Raw genomic sequence first — 19,134 nt, 5'->3', positions numbered from 1 at the left:
AATTTTCACACAAAATGAAACATATTTTACACTCTACATAAACACTATACTTGAGTATGAGACATGACTTCCATCCACAGAGGGTGTTCAAGAGCTGATGGATATGGCCCTTAGTAAACTGATATGACCAGATCTGCTTTGAAAAGGCTGTTGGTGGAGCTCCTTGTTACTGAGAGCCTTCCTGGACTGGCCTTGCTATTCTGCAGTTCACAAGTGTGAACCTCGTATGAGCGCGCAAATGGGCAGGACAACATTGAAACCCTCAGTCTAAACAACACTTGGCAGCACACAGGATGCAGCCAAAACTGTGTTTTGAGCCAGTTCTGGTCCCAAAGGTGATTTTACATATAACCTCACGATTGTGCCTCTGCAAAGTCTTTCTTCACAGCTGGACTTCCTCTGTGGGCACTGTCCTTTGTTAAAGCACGCAGGTGGCTTTTCTACTGCAGTGAACTCAGGGAGCACGCACAACTGTCCACACCTGGCTGTGCAGTGCTGCCTGTAATGTCCCTGCCACGGCAGAAAAGCACCATTCATCCCAGACTCCAAGAGTACAGGTGTCACTGCTGTGTCTCTGCCATCGCCTCGCACAGCCCTGTGCTTTCAGCACTGTGCTGGGGCTTGAATTAACTGCTGACAAAGAGAGAACTGCAGCATGTCAACCATCAGGAAAGCCTGTGATGGCTCATTATACACCAATGACACAAGACCAAGACAAAACCAGGTCTCCAAGCTGGACGTTTACATTACTGCTCTTATTTTGCCTGTTTGTTTGTGTTTTAATGCCTATGCAGTTAATTTGAGGACGATAAATAGCTTTTTGAGAAAACTAATTTGTACACAGCTGCAATTAATCAGAGTGCAGAGAAGAGTGCACCAGAGCTGAACGCCCTGCTGAAACAGATGGTTGTGCTGCTGCCACACACTCCTGCATTCCTGCGAAGGTTAAGCCAAATTGCAGAGCCCTGGGAATATGAGCCTGCACACATGCTGGCTCTCCCCACATCGAGTCTGTTAGGGAAAAGCTTGAATGATTTTCACCTGGAAGCCTCCTGGGGCTTGCAGCCATTAGTTGAGAAGTTTAATAACTCCTGGCAGGGGAAAAAATAACCCACCAGAAACAAGCAATTCACTGAACTTTTCCAATTGCACAGCTGAAATTTAGTATCTAGTCCTGTTCCTGACTGTTTTCCTTATATTGCCTGATCCTCAAAACTTTCATGACATGAGAACCAAAAGATAGCAGCCAGATGGCAGCTCCTGCTTACAACAAAGCAACCTGATAAGGATCTGGTAGTTTTAGTTGTTTCTACTGGATTCCATCTGAACGCAATAAGTTAATATTCCCAAGGACGGAGAAGCTGAGGTGCATAGAGAAAGGTGTAATGTTTCAAAGTTTCTGGAGGGCAGAATGGGTTCCTGCAAACCTTGGGGACTGATCTGCAGTTGTACTGAATGATGTGCTGACTCAAGTGAAAATTGTAAGTGCTGGTGCCAAACAGAACTTCTCTGAAATGAGAGAAAAATTCTACTTGGTGGCACCCATCATGTTTGGGGCATGCAGTGGCTTGTAAGATGGTTATTAAGGTTATTAATTAGGTTATTCACCATTTGCCTAAGGTATATCCAAGACTTACCAGGAAGAGGTTTAGCATTCACTATAAAAATCTTGTCATTTAAGACAAAAAACCCCAGATGAAATTCAGAAAGATTATGTTTGAAACCTGAACCTCTTTCTAATACGTAGGTGCTCTACATAATCACTAGAAGATGACTAATATCCTTTAAGTATTACTGCTCAATGAGTCTTAAATGCAGAAGAACAGTGATTGTGCAAATGCCACAGCTATTACAAGTGATTCTTCAAAGGTCAGAGTAAAAGGTCCTCCCACGTGTGCCATTATATTATGGAAGATAGTCCCAAAAGAGACTAGTGTGAGATATACCAAAACCACAAGACCATGTAATCTCTGCTTTGATGTTGTTGATTTAAAAAATGCTATAATCAATTTTTGTTACTTGATTGAGAAACAAAAGGCAACATGGAAACCAAGTCCTGACTGTATGGGCTTGTTGCAGCTAAGGGAAGAGAATTTCACTTTCCTATCCATTTTCCTTTCCTGGGCAAACACACACAGCCTAGCAGCATGCCTTGAATAAGGGAAGCACTTCAGCTAGGGAGTAAAAGCAGGTGGCCAAGGAGTTAAAACCTATAAATGTCTGTCCAGTAAATTCACATCAGATAATTAGTGTCAGGTTTCTAGTTCTTTCTTATTTGCAAACTCTTTAATGACTTCAATAATTTGCCATTATCTTGAAAAGGAGGGATGAGGAAAATGGCAATAAAAATGGTTGCTTAAAGACATAAGCACTGCAGTATTCACTTGGGGAATTCTAGTTGCAGGGCAGAAAAACATCTGCATAGATCTTTAAGGAGACTGAACTTGTGAACCGTGGAGTTTAAAGGCTTTTTATGATTCTGCACAAGTTGTGTGTGCTTTTTCTTCTGGCCAGAACCTTGCTTTCCTAAGAAGCAAAAGTAATTACAGTGTTGATTCCAATAAACTCATAGACAGTGTTATTATTTCTCTCCTTTACACAAAGTACATGCAAATGTTTTCAACAGGCTATTGTCTTTTTTGCAGACAAGAAAAAATTCGGACAGACATTTCAAGATTAATCATAACAGTGGGGCTAAAAAAAAAAATAAATAAAAAGAAAAAGCAAGCAAAAAAGCCAGGCCCCCAGAGTTCGACAGTTCTGAAGGTTCTGAGATGTAGTTTTGGGCTGAGAAGCTGAGAGGATTTCCATGTAGGCAATAACAATTGCACATGCAACATCATCAGCTGAGAAACCAGAAACCCAGGCAGGACTTCCCATGACGCTTTAGCAAGGATAAAAAGCTGCGTTATTGCAGACCTTACAGAACAGTGGCATAGTATCTTCTGTTATTAAAGTCTGCAAAATATAAAGCTATAGATCAAGGAAAATTTGTTATTTCATTCAGAGACAGAAATCCAGATTTCTAGTTTCTGCTGCTGGTTCTCATATTAGACTTTATTTTATAGGGCCACCACTATTACAGCATCTGACCAAATTTTATGTTTTATCCTCATAACTGATATAAAAACTATTAACCTCACTTTCAGAAGGCACTAAAGGCACCAAAAGGCTATCTTCCCTAAGATCATATGGGAAATTCATAAAAGGAATGAACTGACCCAATTCTCCCAAGACTCATGTTTTGAATTTTCTTCTTTGCTTGAATCCACTCAAATGTCCATAACCTCAGTTAGCTCTGGATATAATTGTATTTTCACCAAGTTGGGTAAGAAAACTGAATTTTAAAGCCTTCTGAGTTGCTAGGATGAAAGACACTACAAGAAATTCAGTGTACTATAATAATCATTGGCCTCATGCCTTGCAGTAGTAAAACAAAATAACATCACTACAGCTTATTATTCTTCAGATAAAATGCTTTTCTTATTTCCACTATACTTGTAATTCTGCAGTGCTTAACTCCATAACACTCAAGCTCACCTGTTTACTCCTCGAGCTCCAAGCCATAGTTAAGGTTTGCTCTGTAGTGCCTCACAGTGAAAACTCTGGGTGGATATCTGTGGGCAGCCAACAAACAATGGCAATAAAACTGATTTCAAAATGTATAGCTACAATATAGATTGTCTCCACTCCTACTGTGCTGAATGGGCTGGAGATAAAAAAGTTGGGGATATCCTATTGGGAGTTATATATCAGCATTACAAAGCAACCTGATCAATGCCTGCACAAGCACATCTGCCAAAACCAGCACAAAAGCCTAGCAGTAGGTAAAAACCAACAGCCTAACTGTGACCACACTGTGTTCCTACTGCCTGTAATGGGACAGCTGATGCAGAGTTCAACACTGAGCCTGGAATACTCTGCTTTTATGTGACAGTGGTTCACTCAAGTGAACTAGAGGAAAAGAAATCCCTCACGCTAAGCTAGCAGGAGCAGCACTAACACCTGTTTGACACGTACTTCTACAGTAATAGAAGAGGACTGCTGCTACCAGCTTTTGAAACAGCTATGGGGATCTAGCACATAGCAGCTCAGCAGAACAAATACTCTCATTAAGAGCTATTTCCATTGAAGCTATCCTGACCCTCTGCCTGCAATTTACATGAGCTTTTCCTATCTACATCAGAGCTGAAAGGAAATGCTGTGAAAGGGAAATGTATTGATTCAAAATAAAAGTTGCACAAAAATCCTAAATCATATTCAAGTGCTTTCTGCTAGATCAATTAGTGAATTCCTATTGCGTCCTGTAGAAAGGCTCCTTTACAAGGTTTATAATTTCCCTACATTCTCCTATAACAGATAAAGAAGTTGAGATTTTCTGGAGGTGATCCTTCTGCCTTCCCATGCAAACCCCAGAAAGCTTTTTAAGGGCTATGCTAATGTGACTTGGCTACGCTTTTGTGAGTGCAGGGAAGCTGTATCTGCTTCCCATGCTGAGTGTGAGCGTGGGCTCGTGCATGTGTTTCTTGGTGCCTACAATTTGCTGAACAAGATTGCTACTTGTGGGAAGGAGTTTGCTGTACCTGAGAGCACTGACGTGTGTAGGTGAGGAACATGATGTGGGAGGGTGTAGTACACAGACACATGAGAAGGTGTGTGGGTCTGAGAAATAGTTACAGCCGACATAATTACATGACTGGCAACTTTTCTCTAACTTTTTGGAGTACATGAGTGTCTACTCCCTGGGAAAATGGTATCTATCTGGTCTTTTAAGGTGTACTGTAAGGCATCTTATGTAGCTATATACACTTTGATGAATTTATTGAAGATCTCTAAGCATGGTTTAAACTTTCCCCTCTCACTTTACATGTTGGACAGTATGGGAAGGACCAATGCATTCTAGGACAAGGTATTTTATGCAACTAAATAGAACACCCCTTCTCTTCCCTTCTTGGTCTTGTCAACTCATCCAACAGCAGATTGTTGAATTATTACCTTTGCAATAGTCTTGTCCATGAAGCAGATTTTTTGGCTTTAATTCCCATCATCGACCTGGGACATGCATGAAGCATTTAGTTCTTCGGGATATAAATCATAGGAAATTTTCACTTTCCCAACGCCAACAAATCTGTCCTCTCTGTTAGAAGTAGGCAGACAGATGAACTAAGCTAGACAAGATCCCTCTACCTATTCCAGATCAGATCAAAATTAAAGTTTCCAAAAGCATAGGCATGAACCAATTTATGTCTTAAGTGGTTTTTCCTTCCCGGTGTTGAAAGAAAAGATGACTGTTACTCATATTATGCGTTCTCTTCCCTCTAGTCCAAAACTTATGCTTGATCCTTGAAAACAGCAGCCTGTGTAATCTCTTTTTGGTAACTGGCAGTCTGTGGGGCATGAAAGCAATCATCACAAATGAAATTCACCCAGCATTTACAAACCAGACAAGAGAAAAGAAGGCTGAAGTGAAAAGGAACCTTTTGTTTTCAGCAGGGAGCAGAGCACAACAAGGAAATAAAAAGATTAATAAACCTGTCACAGACTTTTTCTTTATGGAGCAGAGGCACAGTTATTAGGTACTCAGAAGAAGGCATTCTGGATATATGACTCCTAATACATCGTCCATAATACAGCACTGTGCAGAAGGCATACAACTTTTCAAACAGTTGTCAGAGAGAGAAATAAATACAGTGTCTTAGAGGAAAAAAATGGCCAGAAGGATTAGAAGTGAGCATTGGGGTGGTGCAGGTAGAAGTCAGAGAGCTCTCTTTGACAACGTGTTTTCCTACACGACACTTGTCAGAAAGAAAAAAATTATTAACCTATCATTATTATTTTTCTCTTATTAATCAGGTTGAGGTTTCCAGTGCTCATAACCTGTGACAAATTGATACTGCTTACTAGAAAGGAAAGGCCACAAACACAGAGCTCTGCCAAGCATATCTCCATCCGCAATTGTGGCACTCTTCAATAAACATGGGTCACACCACTCATGTGAAATCCGTGATCTGACTCTTCCGAAGGCTCAAAAACCCACTCCTAATCCTCCTCACGGCTAATTGCTAACTTCCTACTGTTTCATCTCTTCCCACAGCTCTGACAAAGTACAGTGATCTTTGTATCACATTTCTCTTCAGTTTTCCATGTCTGGCATCAACTGCTCATGCCACCATGCCTGTAGCATTCCTCCTTATCCCAATACTGATCTCCTAAAAATGAACAGAATGTCTTAATACTTGAGTTATGCAATTACTGTTATATCTCCTAATGCAATAAAGCTAAATCTTTGTCATACGCTGACTCCATTGCGCAATCTTACCCATCTGCCTGTCTGCTTCACCAGCATCACAGATTTGGGGGGCAAAGAGGTATCAGAGTGTATAGATCTGGATGCAGATGGGCATATTAGGAAAAATCAGGTGAGAACTCAAAGGTGGTTTATCTGCTGTTACAAATGCTGAGTGGAGGATATTTGTTCTGTAAATTTGTGCATTAAGGCTTTGAACTAAGTAACAGCCAATTTTTTTTACATATTTATACTGCTAAAATGCATTTGCTGTTGTTTGCTTTTTCTTTTTTTTTAAAAACATTCAAATATTATCAGCAAAAGCTTCAGGTAACAGCAATAAGAAACATTTACCAATTATTGTTTATACCTTCTTGATAACATTAGATCATGTTGTTTCCATGCTAACTAATAAGACTTGATTCTGAAATGAGAAGCTTGGAAGGTCTTTTCTATCCTTTGTTCAGCAGTCTGTCATTTGATATACTACAATTCACACAGAAACCACTACAAGACTATTGCATAGTCCAAATTTCTTTATAGACAGCCTCATTTAAGACCTGGGCCTGAAATAAAATAAAATTATTTTCAATGATGGATGATCTCAACAGTAGAATTTTGTCTGACCTGCTGCTAGAAGCAAGGAGGACATTACTGACTTGAGATAAGTTGGTTAGGCTCAAAAACCAGAAACTGCAAAGCTTTCAAACAAAACTGAACTTGTGTCTGAATAGAAATCTTACTCTGAGATCTAGATAAAGGAGTTTTGTTTTCCTTAAGCATGAAGCATATGCATGAAGCAGTGTTTATAAGATCTCTGGCTGAAATGACAAGTGCCCTACCACCGTCAAAGTAAAACAGCTGACAATCCACCAAGGTTGGCAACACCTTCTCAGTTTCAGTGACCTACCTATCTTTCACTCTCCCTCCCTAGCCCTATCTCTTTCTCTGATCTTTCTCCTCCTTGCCTCCTACATAGCTCTTTGTTCACAAATTATTTCCACTGTTTCAAGGAAATTATATAGTACAAAATGAAACAGCATAGTACAAAATGAAACAGCATAGCACAAAACACCACCCCTTTGTTATATTGCACTAAAATGTTATGAAAGGCACAAATTACTTTATTCTTTCCATCCCTAAAAGTAAGAAACTAATCTCTGACCACAAACCTGGCAACTCATGATCCCTGCATATAATTTACAAAAAACCAGAAATGAAGTTGCAGTAGTAACAGCCCAAATTACAACTAAACAAAAAGTTGCATTGCTTTCTGTCTGGCTTGTAACCAAAACATAGTAAGATGTAAAGTAGGGCCAGTTTTTACACCAACCCTTCTCTTTGTCATGGTACTGCTACAGATATTATTAACCTCTGGCTCTGAGCTTCTTTATTCAGTACTGTGCACAGAAATGTATAAGCATGCAACACAGCTTTATGGACAAGGCCAGGGCAATGAAGTGGTGATTTGTCCTCTCAATAAGGGTGAAAGACAACTTCATATAATTAAGTCCTTCACTCACTCTGCAGCTAAGTATTTTTCACATAAGTTTTTAATGTAACATAAGTTTTATGGGTCATTACTCAGACAGGCGTGCTGCATACTGTACCTTTTAAATTCCAGGCCAGGAAAATGAAAAGAGGAATGGCAAAATTACTTGGCTGCAAGCATTCAGGGAATGCAGTGAAATGTTTAATGACAAATACTCAGTCTCACTTTCTATCTTTCAACAACTCTTTTGAAGTTTGATATTACATTCCTTCACTGCTCCCCTCTTTCCTACCTTTTATACTTTACTGTAAATGGCATCCTTCTGATACCAAATTAATTCAAAATCAATTAATTGCTCTCCTAACTCCATAAACTAAGTGCTGCAACAGTGAAACATTCACTTCCCAAATAAATCAAAAATCTAATCTTGTTAATTTGCAGCCTTTCTAGTACAACACAATCTGCTGTTTGTACCTGGTGGGTAGGGCTTAGGGATGCTCTTATCAGCACAGTGGTGGCTAGACCACTTCCTTGCTAATGTGTAATTCCATTTGGAAACAATATTTGGGTTAATTCTAACTTCTGACAGTGGAATGTGCTTCTGCAATTGCATATAAACGGTCTATGGCATTATTTTACTTCAGCTTAGACATCCTGCCAATAGGCTTTCCCTGATGCAGTACCCACAATTTCCAGAGAATTTTAATTCAAAATAAAAGCAGTTTCACTTAATTACCTTCACTGATGGCTTTGATTAGTGCATTTTGTACTGATGTAATCAATTGTAACCAGGGCTGCTACTTTCTTTCATCATGTAAACTAATTTGAACAGTCATATTTACATTTTCAGCATCCCATATTACCTGTTTCTGCAGTGAAAGTGGACAAAGCTCTGACAACCTACATAGAGAGCTGCCTATTCAAAAAGTTATTACATGAAGGTAAAATAAAGTAGATACAATTCATCCCACTGGGTAACTGAGGAAGTATCACACCACAGGAGGTATTCGACCATTGCAGTAAATGTTTCACTTTCTTGACAACAGAGAGTTTTTTAAAATTTTCAGATAAGAAGGACTAACTTCTTTATTGGATTAGCACCTACAGAAATCTGAACTGGATATGCCATTCCTTCTTTTGATGCTTTCCAATCTCCCCCCCCCCCTCCCCCCCCCCAGTATTTGTGGAAATAGGGATTAAAAAAATGCAGCTTTGGGAATTAAGTGGATTTGCACTTAAATCTGAATCACCAGCCTCTCCTGTTCTAAACTATTTCTGCACATTACTACACAGCTTTTGCACTCTGCAAAAGATAGATGCAAGTAAGAAATGAGGGAAATGAAGCATGAACAGACTAGAAAGACAAATATGTAGCCTGTTAGGGATCTAAGACATTTAGTGCTCTGCTTACTCTGATAGACTATAAAAAGTTACAAAAAAAGCAACCTAGAAATGCAAAAATATTTTGGGGAACATTAGCTTCAAACTGTATAAACGGATGGGTAGATTAACATTCACATACTTACTTTCTTTTTGATAAATATTTCTCAGTGACTTTTGCAGATTAAGATATAGTTACAAACACACATTACAGGGCTTTTTTCTCTAGCTCAAAGAATCTTGGAGCAGATGAAATGCCATGTTTTGACTTACCTGAAGAGCCTTTTAATCACAAAGAATAGACAACTTTGACTCAACATTATTTCTGCAGAGTCCTGTCACTGATTTAAAGCCTGTAAAGGGCGAGAGAATCCCATCCGCTTCTGAAAACTCTTCCCAATCTGAAATTTGAATGTATTGCTTCCCCACTAAAAACAAAAGCCCAGCTATTCTGAAACGAAAAGTTTTCACGTTTCACTGGGTACTTCACTACCCAGGACGAAAGGTTCTAGTATTCCAGCCTAAAATCATGCTATTCTGAGGGCAGCTATTTCACATTACAGCTTGAACAGAGGGGGAAATGCAGGATCATTTCACAGACACATTGGCCAATTAAGTATACTAAGTTAGTCATAATTACATCAAAATATGCCAAGTATGACTAGATGTAATCACAAGACAAACACATCTTTGTTCAATTGACAACAGAAGCAAAATTTAATGTAAAATTCAGAACAATTTTTACTAATGCTATCCAGTATCAGAAAGATTCTAGATAATTTGAATGCCCATATTTTACTATATCAAAACTAGCATAATTCCATATCAGTGTATACAAGGAGAATTCAGTTACTGGGAAAGTTGAAATAATAAATGTACATGCAAAATAGATTGTGCATTAGAACAGTATGTGTATTTAAATGACAAAGGTACCTATTCATACAGACTAACATCTTATACTTGGTAAAAGTGAATATAGAGAGAAATACTTCTTTTAATAAAGCTAAACAGAAGGTTTTAAACCAGTGTGGATTTGAAAGACAAAGCTGTTTTTTCATTTCCTTCATTAATGAGAAGCAGATCATAGATTTACTAGTTATTAGTAGGAGCTATGGTACCATTCAGGTGTGCAATGCTCTGTGTACGATGCTACCTGCTATGTACTGAAATTGCACAGTGCAGTCCTGCGGAAAAAAAAATGCAATCTAAATTAGTAAATTTGGATACCAGAAGCAGAAAAGCCATGTACTGCTGCATACCACATTGTCTGATTTCCCTGTTTCTCAACCAGGTAAAATTATCTGCATGGAGCTCTGGGCTGCTGTGGTTAAACTGCTCCCAATATCTGCGCACATTTGCTCAAAGCTAACTTGCCCTATCTCTGTACAGGAATACAGCATCTGTGCAGGTATTTAAAATGATTTTACCGAGGAAAGAAGACAGAGCCCAGAAAGGTAGAGTTAACTGATGTACTGTTCATTAGACTTGGTTTTAACAGCAGTCAATAATAGCTCAGAGCTAGTGTTCTGTAATGTAACAGGCTGGGTTTGGAGGAGGATGTGAAGGAAGACCGTCTGCTTTGTGCTCTGTTGATGTGAGCATGCAGCACCTGGTTATGCTGCAACTCTGAATCACATGAGCCATTAACAGAAAACAAAGTCACAGAAGCAAAAGACTGGAAAGCCATAATACATCTTGGACTCAGTCCCAGCTAGGACAGGCTCCTTCACAAAAGTTCGGGATGAAAGTGGTATAGTGCAGATACCAGCAAAAACGACAAGAAGAAATTATTTGCAGAGAAGGAGAATGAAAGACAATCTCTACATCACATCTGCAACATGAAGCTTTAATTAACATTTCACAAGCCCTGGAACACTTCAAATGTCAGTTTCTGTTCAGTATGGAAAATCTGTGGGGGCTTTAGAACCACAGCTATGGATGAGACACAAAGGCAGGACTATGATTAGGACAGCTGAAATAAAATTAAGCTGCCTTTCCTTGTGGCCATGTGAATCATGACAAAAATAGAAGCAGCTGTTACTGTTGGTTTGGTCACACTGAGGACAGCTATTGCCACTGGCATGAGTAACTGGCTAGCTTCTAGCATTGCTGTAGTGGTTTGGCTGGCACAGACCACAACTTTCCTGTCTGCAACAGCTTTATGAAAATATCACTGTTCAAAAATTTCCATTTGGTTCAATTTCTTAACTGAATGCTTTCTTTAGAAATAAATATTCTAAGTGTTTTTGGGACTAAGCCCCCTCAAGACACTATTAAACTAGATCACAGGCAACAGAACTGAAAAATATGTATTTCAACATAAAGCAAGGATATTTTTGGTTGTTTCTTGGGGAGAATATTCCAGAGTTTACCAAATCTTCCTTTTACGAAATTGCTTCTTCTTTCAGTCTAAATGTATTTAATCTTAGCTTCAGCCCAATACACCTAGTCATATGCCCCATAATGCATCACTCGAAAGCATTTATACTCTTTAAATATATAATGTCTTTCACATTTCTCTTGCTTCAGTATCATTTATCAAACAATGCATGTTCCTTTGGGCTTGACAAGCTCTGCAGATGCACAGTTTACAGGGTCATTTGCTATTTACATAGCAGTATGGTATCTTGGTACAAATGGGAGAAGAAGAGTTTTGTGTTCCTGCCATCATCAACAGCACTGTCAGCTGACTTGATGAAGCACCTCCATTTCCTGTGTACATAACACTAACTAGAGGCTCTAATTAAACTGTTGCTGTATGAAATTCAGAAGGAGGAGATATAACTATTATTATGGCTACCTAATTGTTTCACTGTTTTTGTTGGTGTCACTCATATGGCTCATACTGCACCATCTCTGGAACATCGCTAGTTCCCTTTAGCTAGTGGCCCAGCAAATGTACTTCATGCATCAAGATTCAAGGAGTTCTGTGTGATCTCTCTAACAGACACTTCATAAAGTTAAAAGCCCCATTCCTCCAATACTGTTATAGAGGCACTGTTTCAATTTCTTCACATAAAATTGCTTCAGAGTTTTCAATACATAAGATGTCCCAAATGATGTTTATCCCGTTTTCCCAGAAGTGCTAAGACCACTGCCCTTAGAGGTAAAGCTGAACAACAAATCAGGATAACATAACTTCTGACCTCAACAGTTACTCCATGCTTATCCTCTGTCCTAGGAGAAGAAAGCTTTTTGTTTCAAAAGGTGTAACAGGAGGCAACATGGATACAAATTTCAATTCGTAACATCAGAAGCAGATGCCTCTTTGCACCAGTGTGTGCACACCCTACAAAGCAGAATATAAACCCGGGAATGAACAGAGGGATTATTAGAAAGTGGAAATAGATTTTAAAGCATTTTAGGTTGTAGATATTTGATATGATGAAGGCATGCAATTGTAACTGACTGGAAGTCAATGAAGAGAGGCCCTGCAGAGAAACCTTGTCAAATTAAGAGGGCTGGACAATCACCTACCATATGAAGTTTAACAAGTAAAAATGATGGATTTTGCATTTGCCCTGGGACAGGGCAACCCTGGATCTACAGACTAGGGAATGAGAGGCTGGAGAGCAGCACTGCAGAAAGGGATGTGGGGGTCCTGGTTGATGGCAAGTTGATCACAAGTCAGCAGTGCCTTGGCAGCCGGGAGGGACAGCCTTGCCCTGGGGTGCATCAGGCACAGCATGGCCAGCCAGGGGAGGGAGGGATTGTCCTGCTCTGCTCTGGAGTGGTCTCAAAAGATTAAAAAGACATCAAACTCTTACAGAACATCCAAAGAAGGGCTACAAAGGTGGTGAAGGGCCTGAAGGGGAAGCTGTATGAGAAGCAGCTATGGTACTTTGGTTTGTTCAGCCTGGAGGAGACTGAGAGGAGCCCTCATTGCACTTATAGATTCCTTGTGACAAGAAGAGGAGGGGCAGACACTGATCTCTTCTCTTTAGCAACCAGCAACAGAACTTGAGGAAATAGTGACTGAAACTGAGTCAGGGGAAGTTTAGGTCGGGTATTAGAAAAGGTTCTTCACCCAGAGGGTGGTTGGGCACTGGAACAGGCTCCCCAGGGCAGTGGTCACAGCACCAAGCTTAGTCTCCCAAGTTCTCCCCTGACAGAGTTCAAGAAGGGCTTGGGCAACACTCTCAGGCACATGGTGGGACTGTTGGGGAAGTTCTGTGCAGGGGCAGGAGTTGGACTCAAAGATCCTCCTGGGACCCTTCCAACTTTGGATATTTCATGACTCTATGAATGTTAAATAAATACTTCAGAGAAGAACCTAATGAAGCTTTACTCTTGTTTATGGCTTTTATACTAACTACCTTTCTCCGATACTTTCTTTTTGAAACTTTCTGATTAATTCCTTTTGTGAGATTAGAATCTGTATTTATATACTGTGTATCTAATATAATTTTTTATATCTGCATGAATGCTTGTGAATAAGGAAGGAGGCAGGACACTGAGGTGTTGGAGTGTGTCCAGGGAAGAGCAGGAAAACTGAAGAGTCTGAAGTACAAGTCTTATGAAGAATGGCTGAAGGAGCTCAAGTTGTTTAGCCTGAAGAAAAGGAGGCTTGGAGGGAGACCTCAGGGGAGACTTTATCACTCTCTACAAGTACCTGAAAGTAGGCTGTAGCCAGGTGGGAGTTGGCCTCTTCTCCCAGGCAGCCAGTGACAGGCATAGTCTCAAACTGTGCCAGGAGAGGTTAAGGTAGGATATTAGTAAGAAATTCTTCACAGAAAGGTTGATAATATACTGGAATGGGCTGCCCAGGAAGATGGTGGAGTCACCATCCCTGGAGATGCTTAAGGAAAAACTGGACATGGTACTTAGTGCCATGGTCTAATTGACAAGATGGTGTTAGGTCTCAGGTTGGACTTGATGACCTCAGAAGTCTTCTTTTGCCACCTAACTGATTGTGTGATCCTGTGAAAAACTTTGTACTTTGAATGTGTGTAAGGATAAGCTTTTCTGGTGCCAGTGAATGAAGAATTTAGACATTTATGTGTGCAAGGGTAAATGTGAGCAGGAATGTGCAGTGTGTGCATATAAGGTGCAAAGTTGAATGAAAGACATTCATTTGAATTCAAGTATAAATATAAATAGTCAGCTCCCTCTTTGAATGAAAATCTTAGGTAGGCAGAAGCTGAGAAAGGTAGTGCAATTCTGGTTTTTTTTGTGAAAATTCTTTTGTATGAAAAAGAACTTTCTGCCTTTCTGCCTCTTAGGTTTTGAAGGATTTAGAGTACTTTTTATATTCTTGGTCTTCCACATGCAGCAAAATATGTTCTGAAAATGATAGTTATCTGTGAACTCAGCAACTCTGCCAACTAGAGAAACAGCTTTCAGCCCCACAACCCGTTTGGAGCGATAAAGAATTGCTGTGGTCTTGCACTGAAATGGACTGACTTCATTATCACACTCAATGATGGTTTTAACTTCATATTTCCTCAGCTTTGCCTGAAGGAAAAATGATAGCTCTGATAACCAAAGAATAATATTAAAGCTAGTTTCCCAGGGAGCTTAATGATAACTGCATTATTTCTCCTTAAGAAAATGAAATTGTGAAGCTAGTTATGTTCAGTGTGCTTAACATTGGGAGACTTTGTACTACTGGATTTTAAAGGGCAAGCTAGTGTGATTTTTTTCATATCTATGTGTGTTGGATTATTCAATGGAAGTGTTTTTGGGGCACATTTTGAAGGTAAAAATGAAGCCTCCCTAGTAAGTGGTCTTTTAATCAGTTTGTGGTCTTTACTTTGGTGCTTGTAAACAATGAAAATGATGTCTGAATTTAGTTATTCATCCACTATGTATTTCACTGTTTGATCACATGTGGGATTTCATGACAGAGAGAATTTTATTTTTACCAGCCCCTCCTTACCTTTGGCACACATTATGCACTTGATCTTGCTGCTATGTATAAGATTAGTGGACTTTTTTTAAAAACTATGTGCACATGATGAGTGTTCCCAGACTCAAAACCTTCTTAAAATGGTTTCTTCAAACACAAGGCGATGAATTATACACAGGAATTTGTTATTCTATCATACAATAAATTCTTGTATTTGAAGGGATAAAAGGATGGATTCTGTCCTTGGTTATATTTCAATAAAATGGTAATTATAATCTGGTATACTACCATTACTGATATAACATGGACTACATTAACATCCTTCCAGTGATAAGAAATGTCCCCTGACTTGATGAGTTCACATTCTAAGCAGCAGATACTTCCATCTGAAAAGGGAAGTCAAAAGGAACTCCCTAATCTGAAATTGCAGTACGCTTTCTAAATTTTCTTTCACCAAATTTAATGTCATCCTTAGGGGGATAGTAATTACCAAGCAGATCAGATGAGTGATCTATCTAGACCAGTATCACACGTTCCCCAGAGCAAATGCCAGCAGCTCTCTCCAGAAGACTATACCCACCATTTCATCAAGTACCATGAACCACAGTTACTGCTTCTCTACAGTTTCACAGTATGTTTCTGTTAGTGCCTTAAAACAAGTTGAAATCTCCTTTTGGAGTCCTACAAAAGGCTACAAGGACTTTCTCATTAGTATACATTTGTTTAATCCTCTTTTGAGCACTGATAAATTCTTTGGTTTAGGCTCTTTTTATTGCAATTAGTTTTATAGGTTAATTATCTTTTGAATACAGCACATTTTCTTCTATCATCTTCAAAAATATCACCTTTCAAATCCTCTGAAATCTTTCTGTTCTTGCCATTTTGGAAAGGACAAATAAGAATGTTCAGTATTTCCTCCCTCAATCATTCAGGAATTTTCCCTGTGTCTGCTTGCCTGTTTTTGTGACAACCACAGCTTCCTAAGTATTTCCTGCTGCAATTTACTCTTGTGTCTCTTGTCAACATTAGCAGCTGTTTTTTTGAACTTCCTTTACTTATACTATTTCATGATTCTGTGAGCAGAAATAAATGCTACATCCTTGGTAAGGATGTACTACTGTTTTATATAATGCCATGATCAGTGGAATTTTCTACCCCATTATTCCTGTATCACAGTGTAATTCTTGCTTTTTGACTTCTGCTGTGCAATGAGCAGATGTTTTTACTGAGCTTCTGGCAATGTCCCCTAGGTTGTTTTTTTTTTCTCCCTGAATGGTTACAGTTAATTTAGAAGCTAGTAATGTGTATGAACAATACAAATTATTCCTTGCAATGGGCATTACTTTGTAGTTGTCAACAAAGGATTGCATATGATGTTCTGCTGCCAATACAACCTTCTTTATCAGGAGTCAAATTCCTCACTGTCTTCTTAAAGGCAGACTTCCATAATAATTTCTTATTATCTGCAGATCTTGCAACTTCACTGCCAATTCCTTCTTCCACATCACTGATTAAATACAGTGGTCCTCAAACAGAAGTTTGAGGCACTCTTCCATTAACCTTTTGCCATTTCTGTATTAACCTGAAAATCAAGCATCTATTTCTCTTTTTGGTCTCCTGTCCTTTACTGGTTTCAAATCATGACAGACATTTACCTTTTCCTATCTGACAGCTTTGCTTCCTTATCAGCTCTTACAAGGAATTTCTGAAAGACTAAATAAGTCCCATTTATTTGTTTCACTATCCCCATTATATGGATGACATGGAATTAATACTAGCAAATTGGAGAAGCACAGTCAATTCCAGATTCTCACTTTCATATTATATTAACATAGATGCTGGTTCATACTGTAAATTCATTTAATTACCAATCCAACCAACTTTCCTAAAGTCACAATCACTGAGCTATACAAATATGTATTGAAATAACATGTACTCTGCTTCTGTTCTACAGCAGTTATTTTCATGAATCTTTTTCATTTTGAGTTGTGAAAGATTTGCTCCTCCATTCTATCTGAAGGCCCTTTTTGTTAATCTAGCAGTTCCTCCCTTCATATTATTCTGATCTGTCTTCCTGAAAAAAGCAGGTTTGAGGCACGTTCCTTCTATCATAGAACAGCTTCCAAAAAATTATTCGGTAACTCCCTAATGCTTTCTAGGAAGTGTAATTTCTCCCTTTACTCCTTCATTGTCAAACCAACACAGGGATACTTCATTAAACATTTTGATTTTCATATTTCACCTTTAAAAATCATTAGCCTGTTACTGCAGACAGTTAATTAAGGACTTCCAAAACAATTTGTGTTGAAGCCAGTGACTTGAGAGGTACTGGAGAGAGAAGTCCAGGGTCATGAACCATCCTGTAACTTTTCTATGACATTATAAGCTTCAGTATTTAAGTGGTAGAAAAGAGGGGAAGAATATTCAAACTGAAAGTGCCTGGAAAACAACAGGGAGGTGAATAACAGAGGAACTGGATTTTTCAAAACCAAACTCTGTCAAAGCAGCCAGTTTTCTCCATGGATTGTTGATGAAGGTAGAACCAGAAATTTATAACTTGAAAACCCTTCAGCAGAGTTTCACATGCCACAGAGAAACCTACTTCTACACAGTGGCACAAAACTAACTGAAAAAACATATTCTGTGAATAATTAGCAGTACTTCAGAATGAAAATAGGAGGTTATATTAAATCTGTTTGTCCTGTTTTTGGTATTAATATTTAATTTATTTAGCACCTGGAGGATAGAATAAAAAAATGAGCTAATAAAATCTTCACCTTAATCAAATTTGGAATTATCCACAAAACTGAATTTACTTCAAATTGATTTTAAAATTTAAAATACAGGAGGTGCAATGCAATAAAACTAAACACAGTTCCTACAGTAGTTTAGAATAAACCTGCCTGACCATATGATGAGGAGTGATCAGCCTGGCAATAGTTGAGAAGAGGAGGACCTACACAGCTATAGTTTATTGCAGAAATACAAACCAGAGGTCTATTATTGCCTCCTGTACAGTGTATTCAGTGTTGATAAATCTCTCCCTTAAACACTGTATTTGGATGCTATAAAGTCTGTGAAGTTACAGGGCAAACAGCTGGAGATTATCCAGGACACAGCAACAAGAACAATCTGAGCTCTAGACAACAGAGACCTGAAGAAAGGTGAATTAACCTGTTTTTTAGCCTAGAAGCCTGGGCCTGAAAATGGCAGCAGTACTAAAATATGGTAAAGTGTGCTGCACGAAGGTGACTTGAAAGATGGACATGACAAGAACCATGATCTTAATGTGAAGAAATTGAGGTTTCAGATAAAGCATCTGTCTAGACTGAGCAGGTGGTTTTGTTAGCTTCTCTTCACCCTTATTATCTACAATACTTACTTAAAAGAAAGAAAGAAAAAAAAAAAGAAAACAGCTGCAAGAAAAATGCTGCAGGTATCAGAAGTGGCCTTGGGCAGTTGGGAATAGGCCATGACACTGAGGAATCAAGTTAGTACTACGCTAGTTAAAATACCTCTTGGATCCCTATTTTAAGCCATGAGCAGCAACTGAAATGACTGCATCCATCAGAGAGAGAGCACCATCTAGTCACAGTAAGTGAACTGAGTCATTTACTCTGGATTCATCCTGTGGCATGGCACTGATTCACGGTGCAGCCGTTTTGTAGGCAAAACACTCGAGCCTTCTGCACTTGCTTTCCTTCTCTGAGGGAAGAGTACATAACCTCAAAAGCACATCACAGGTGAATCATGGTAGAAGCCCTGGTTGAAATGGTTCATTACAAGGAAACTGAGAAAAAACTCACTTCCTAGAACACAGCTTCAGATAACTTAAGGGCACAGGATCATTGTTCTCTGCTACTGTTGCCGATGCCTGCCTAACACAGGTTGTTTTCATCCTTTCAGGCAGGCTGTCAGAACAGCTGAAATAGTTTCCAACAAATTCACAGAAAGATCTCAGCAGATGGTCATCACATATTCTTTCAGCCTATTTCCCTGCTTTTTGCCTGCTTTTTTGAGCAGAACAATCACTGCTCCTAGTGCACTCCTACTGAAGGCATTTTACAATGTACCACAGTGAAATAAAGTATTTCAGCCTGTGGTTGTTCTACAAGACATTCCCTTTTG

The 19,134-nt window shown here is 39.0% G+C and overlaps 1 protein-coding gene across 11 annotated transcripts in view; it reads right to left on the bottom strand.

Moving 5' to 3' along the window:
- Positions 1-19,134, bottom strand: part of NRXN3 (neurexin 3) — a 900,390-nt gene that overhangs the window by 61,110 nt on the left and 820,146 nt on the right. The window contains exon 15 of one of the 11 annotated variants that reach the window (XM_062495269.1): positions 10,529-10,537. The exons of the other annotated variants lie outside the window; for them this stretch is intronic. Coding sequence (XP_062351253.1) covers positions 10,529-10,537 — 9 coding nt within the window. The remainder of the gene's footprint in view (positions 1-10,528; positions 10,538-19,134) is intronic. 11 annotated transcript variants of the gene reach the window in all.

Source organism: Cinclus cinclus, chromosome 6 (genome assembly GCF_963662255.1).
Source record: "Cinclus cinclus chromosome 6, bCinCin1.1, whole genome shotgun sequence".
Classification (NCBI taxonomy): domain Eukaryota; kingdom Metazoa; phylum Chordata; class Aves; order Passeriformes; family Cinclidae; genus Cinclus; species Cinclus cinclus.
The sequence above is the reverse complement of the archived record's forward strand: the minus strand, read 5'-3'. Positions and strand labels throughout refer to the sequence as shown.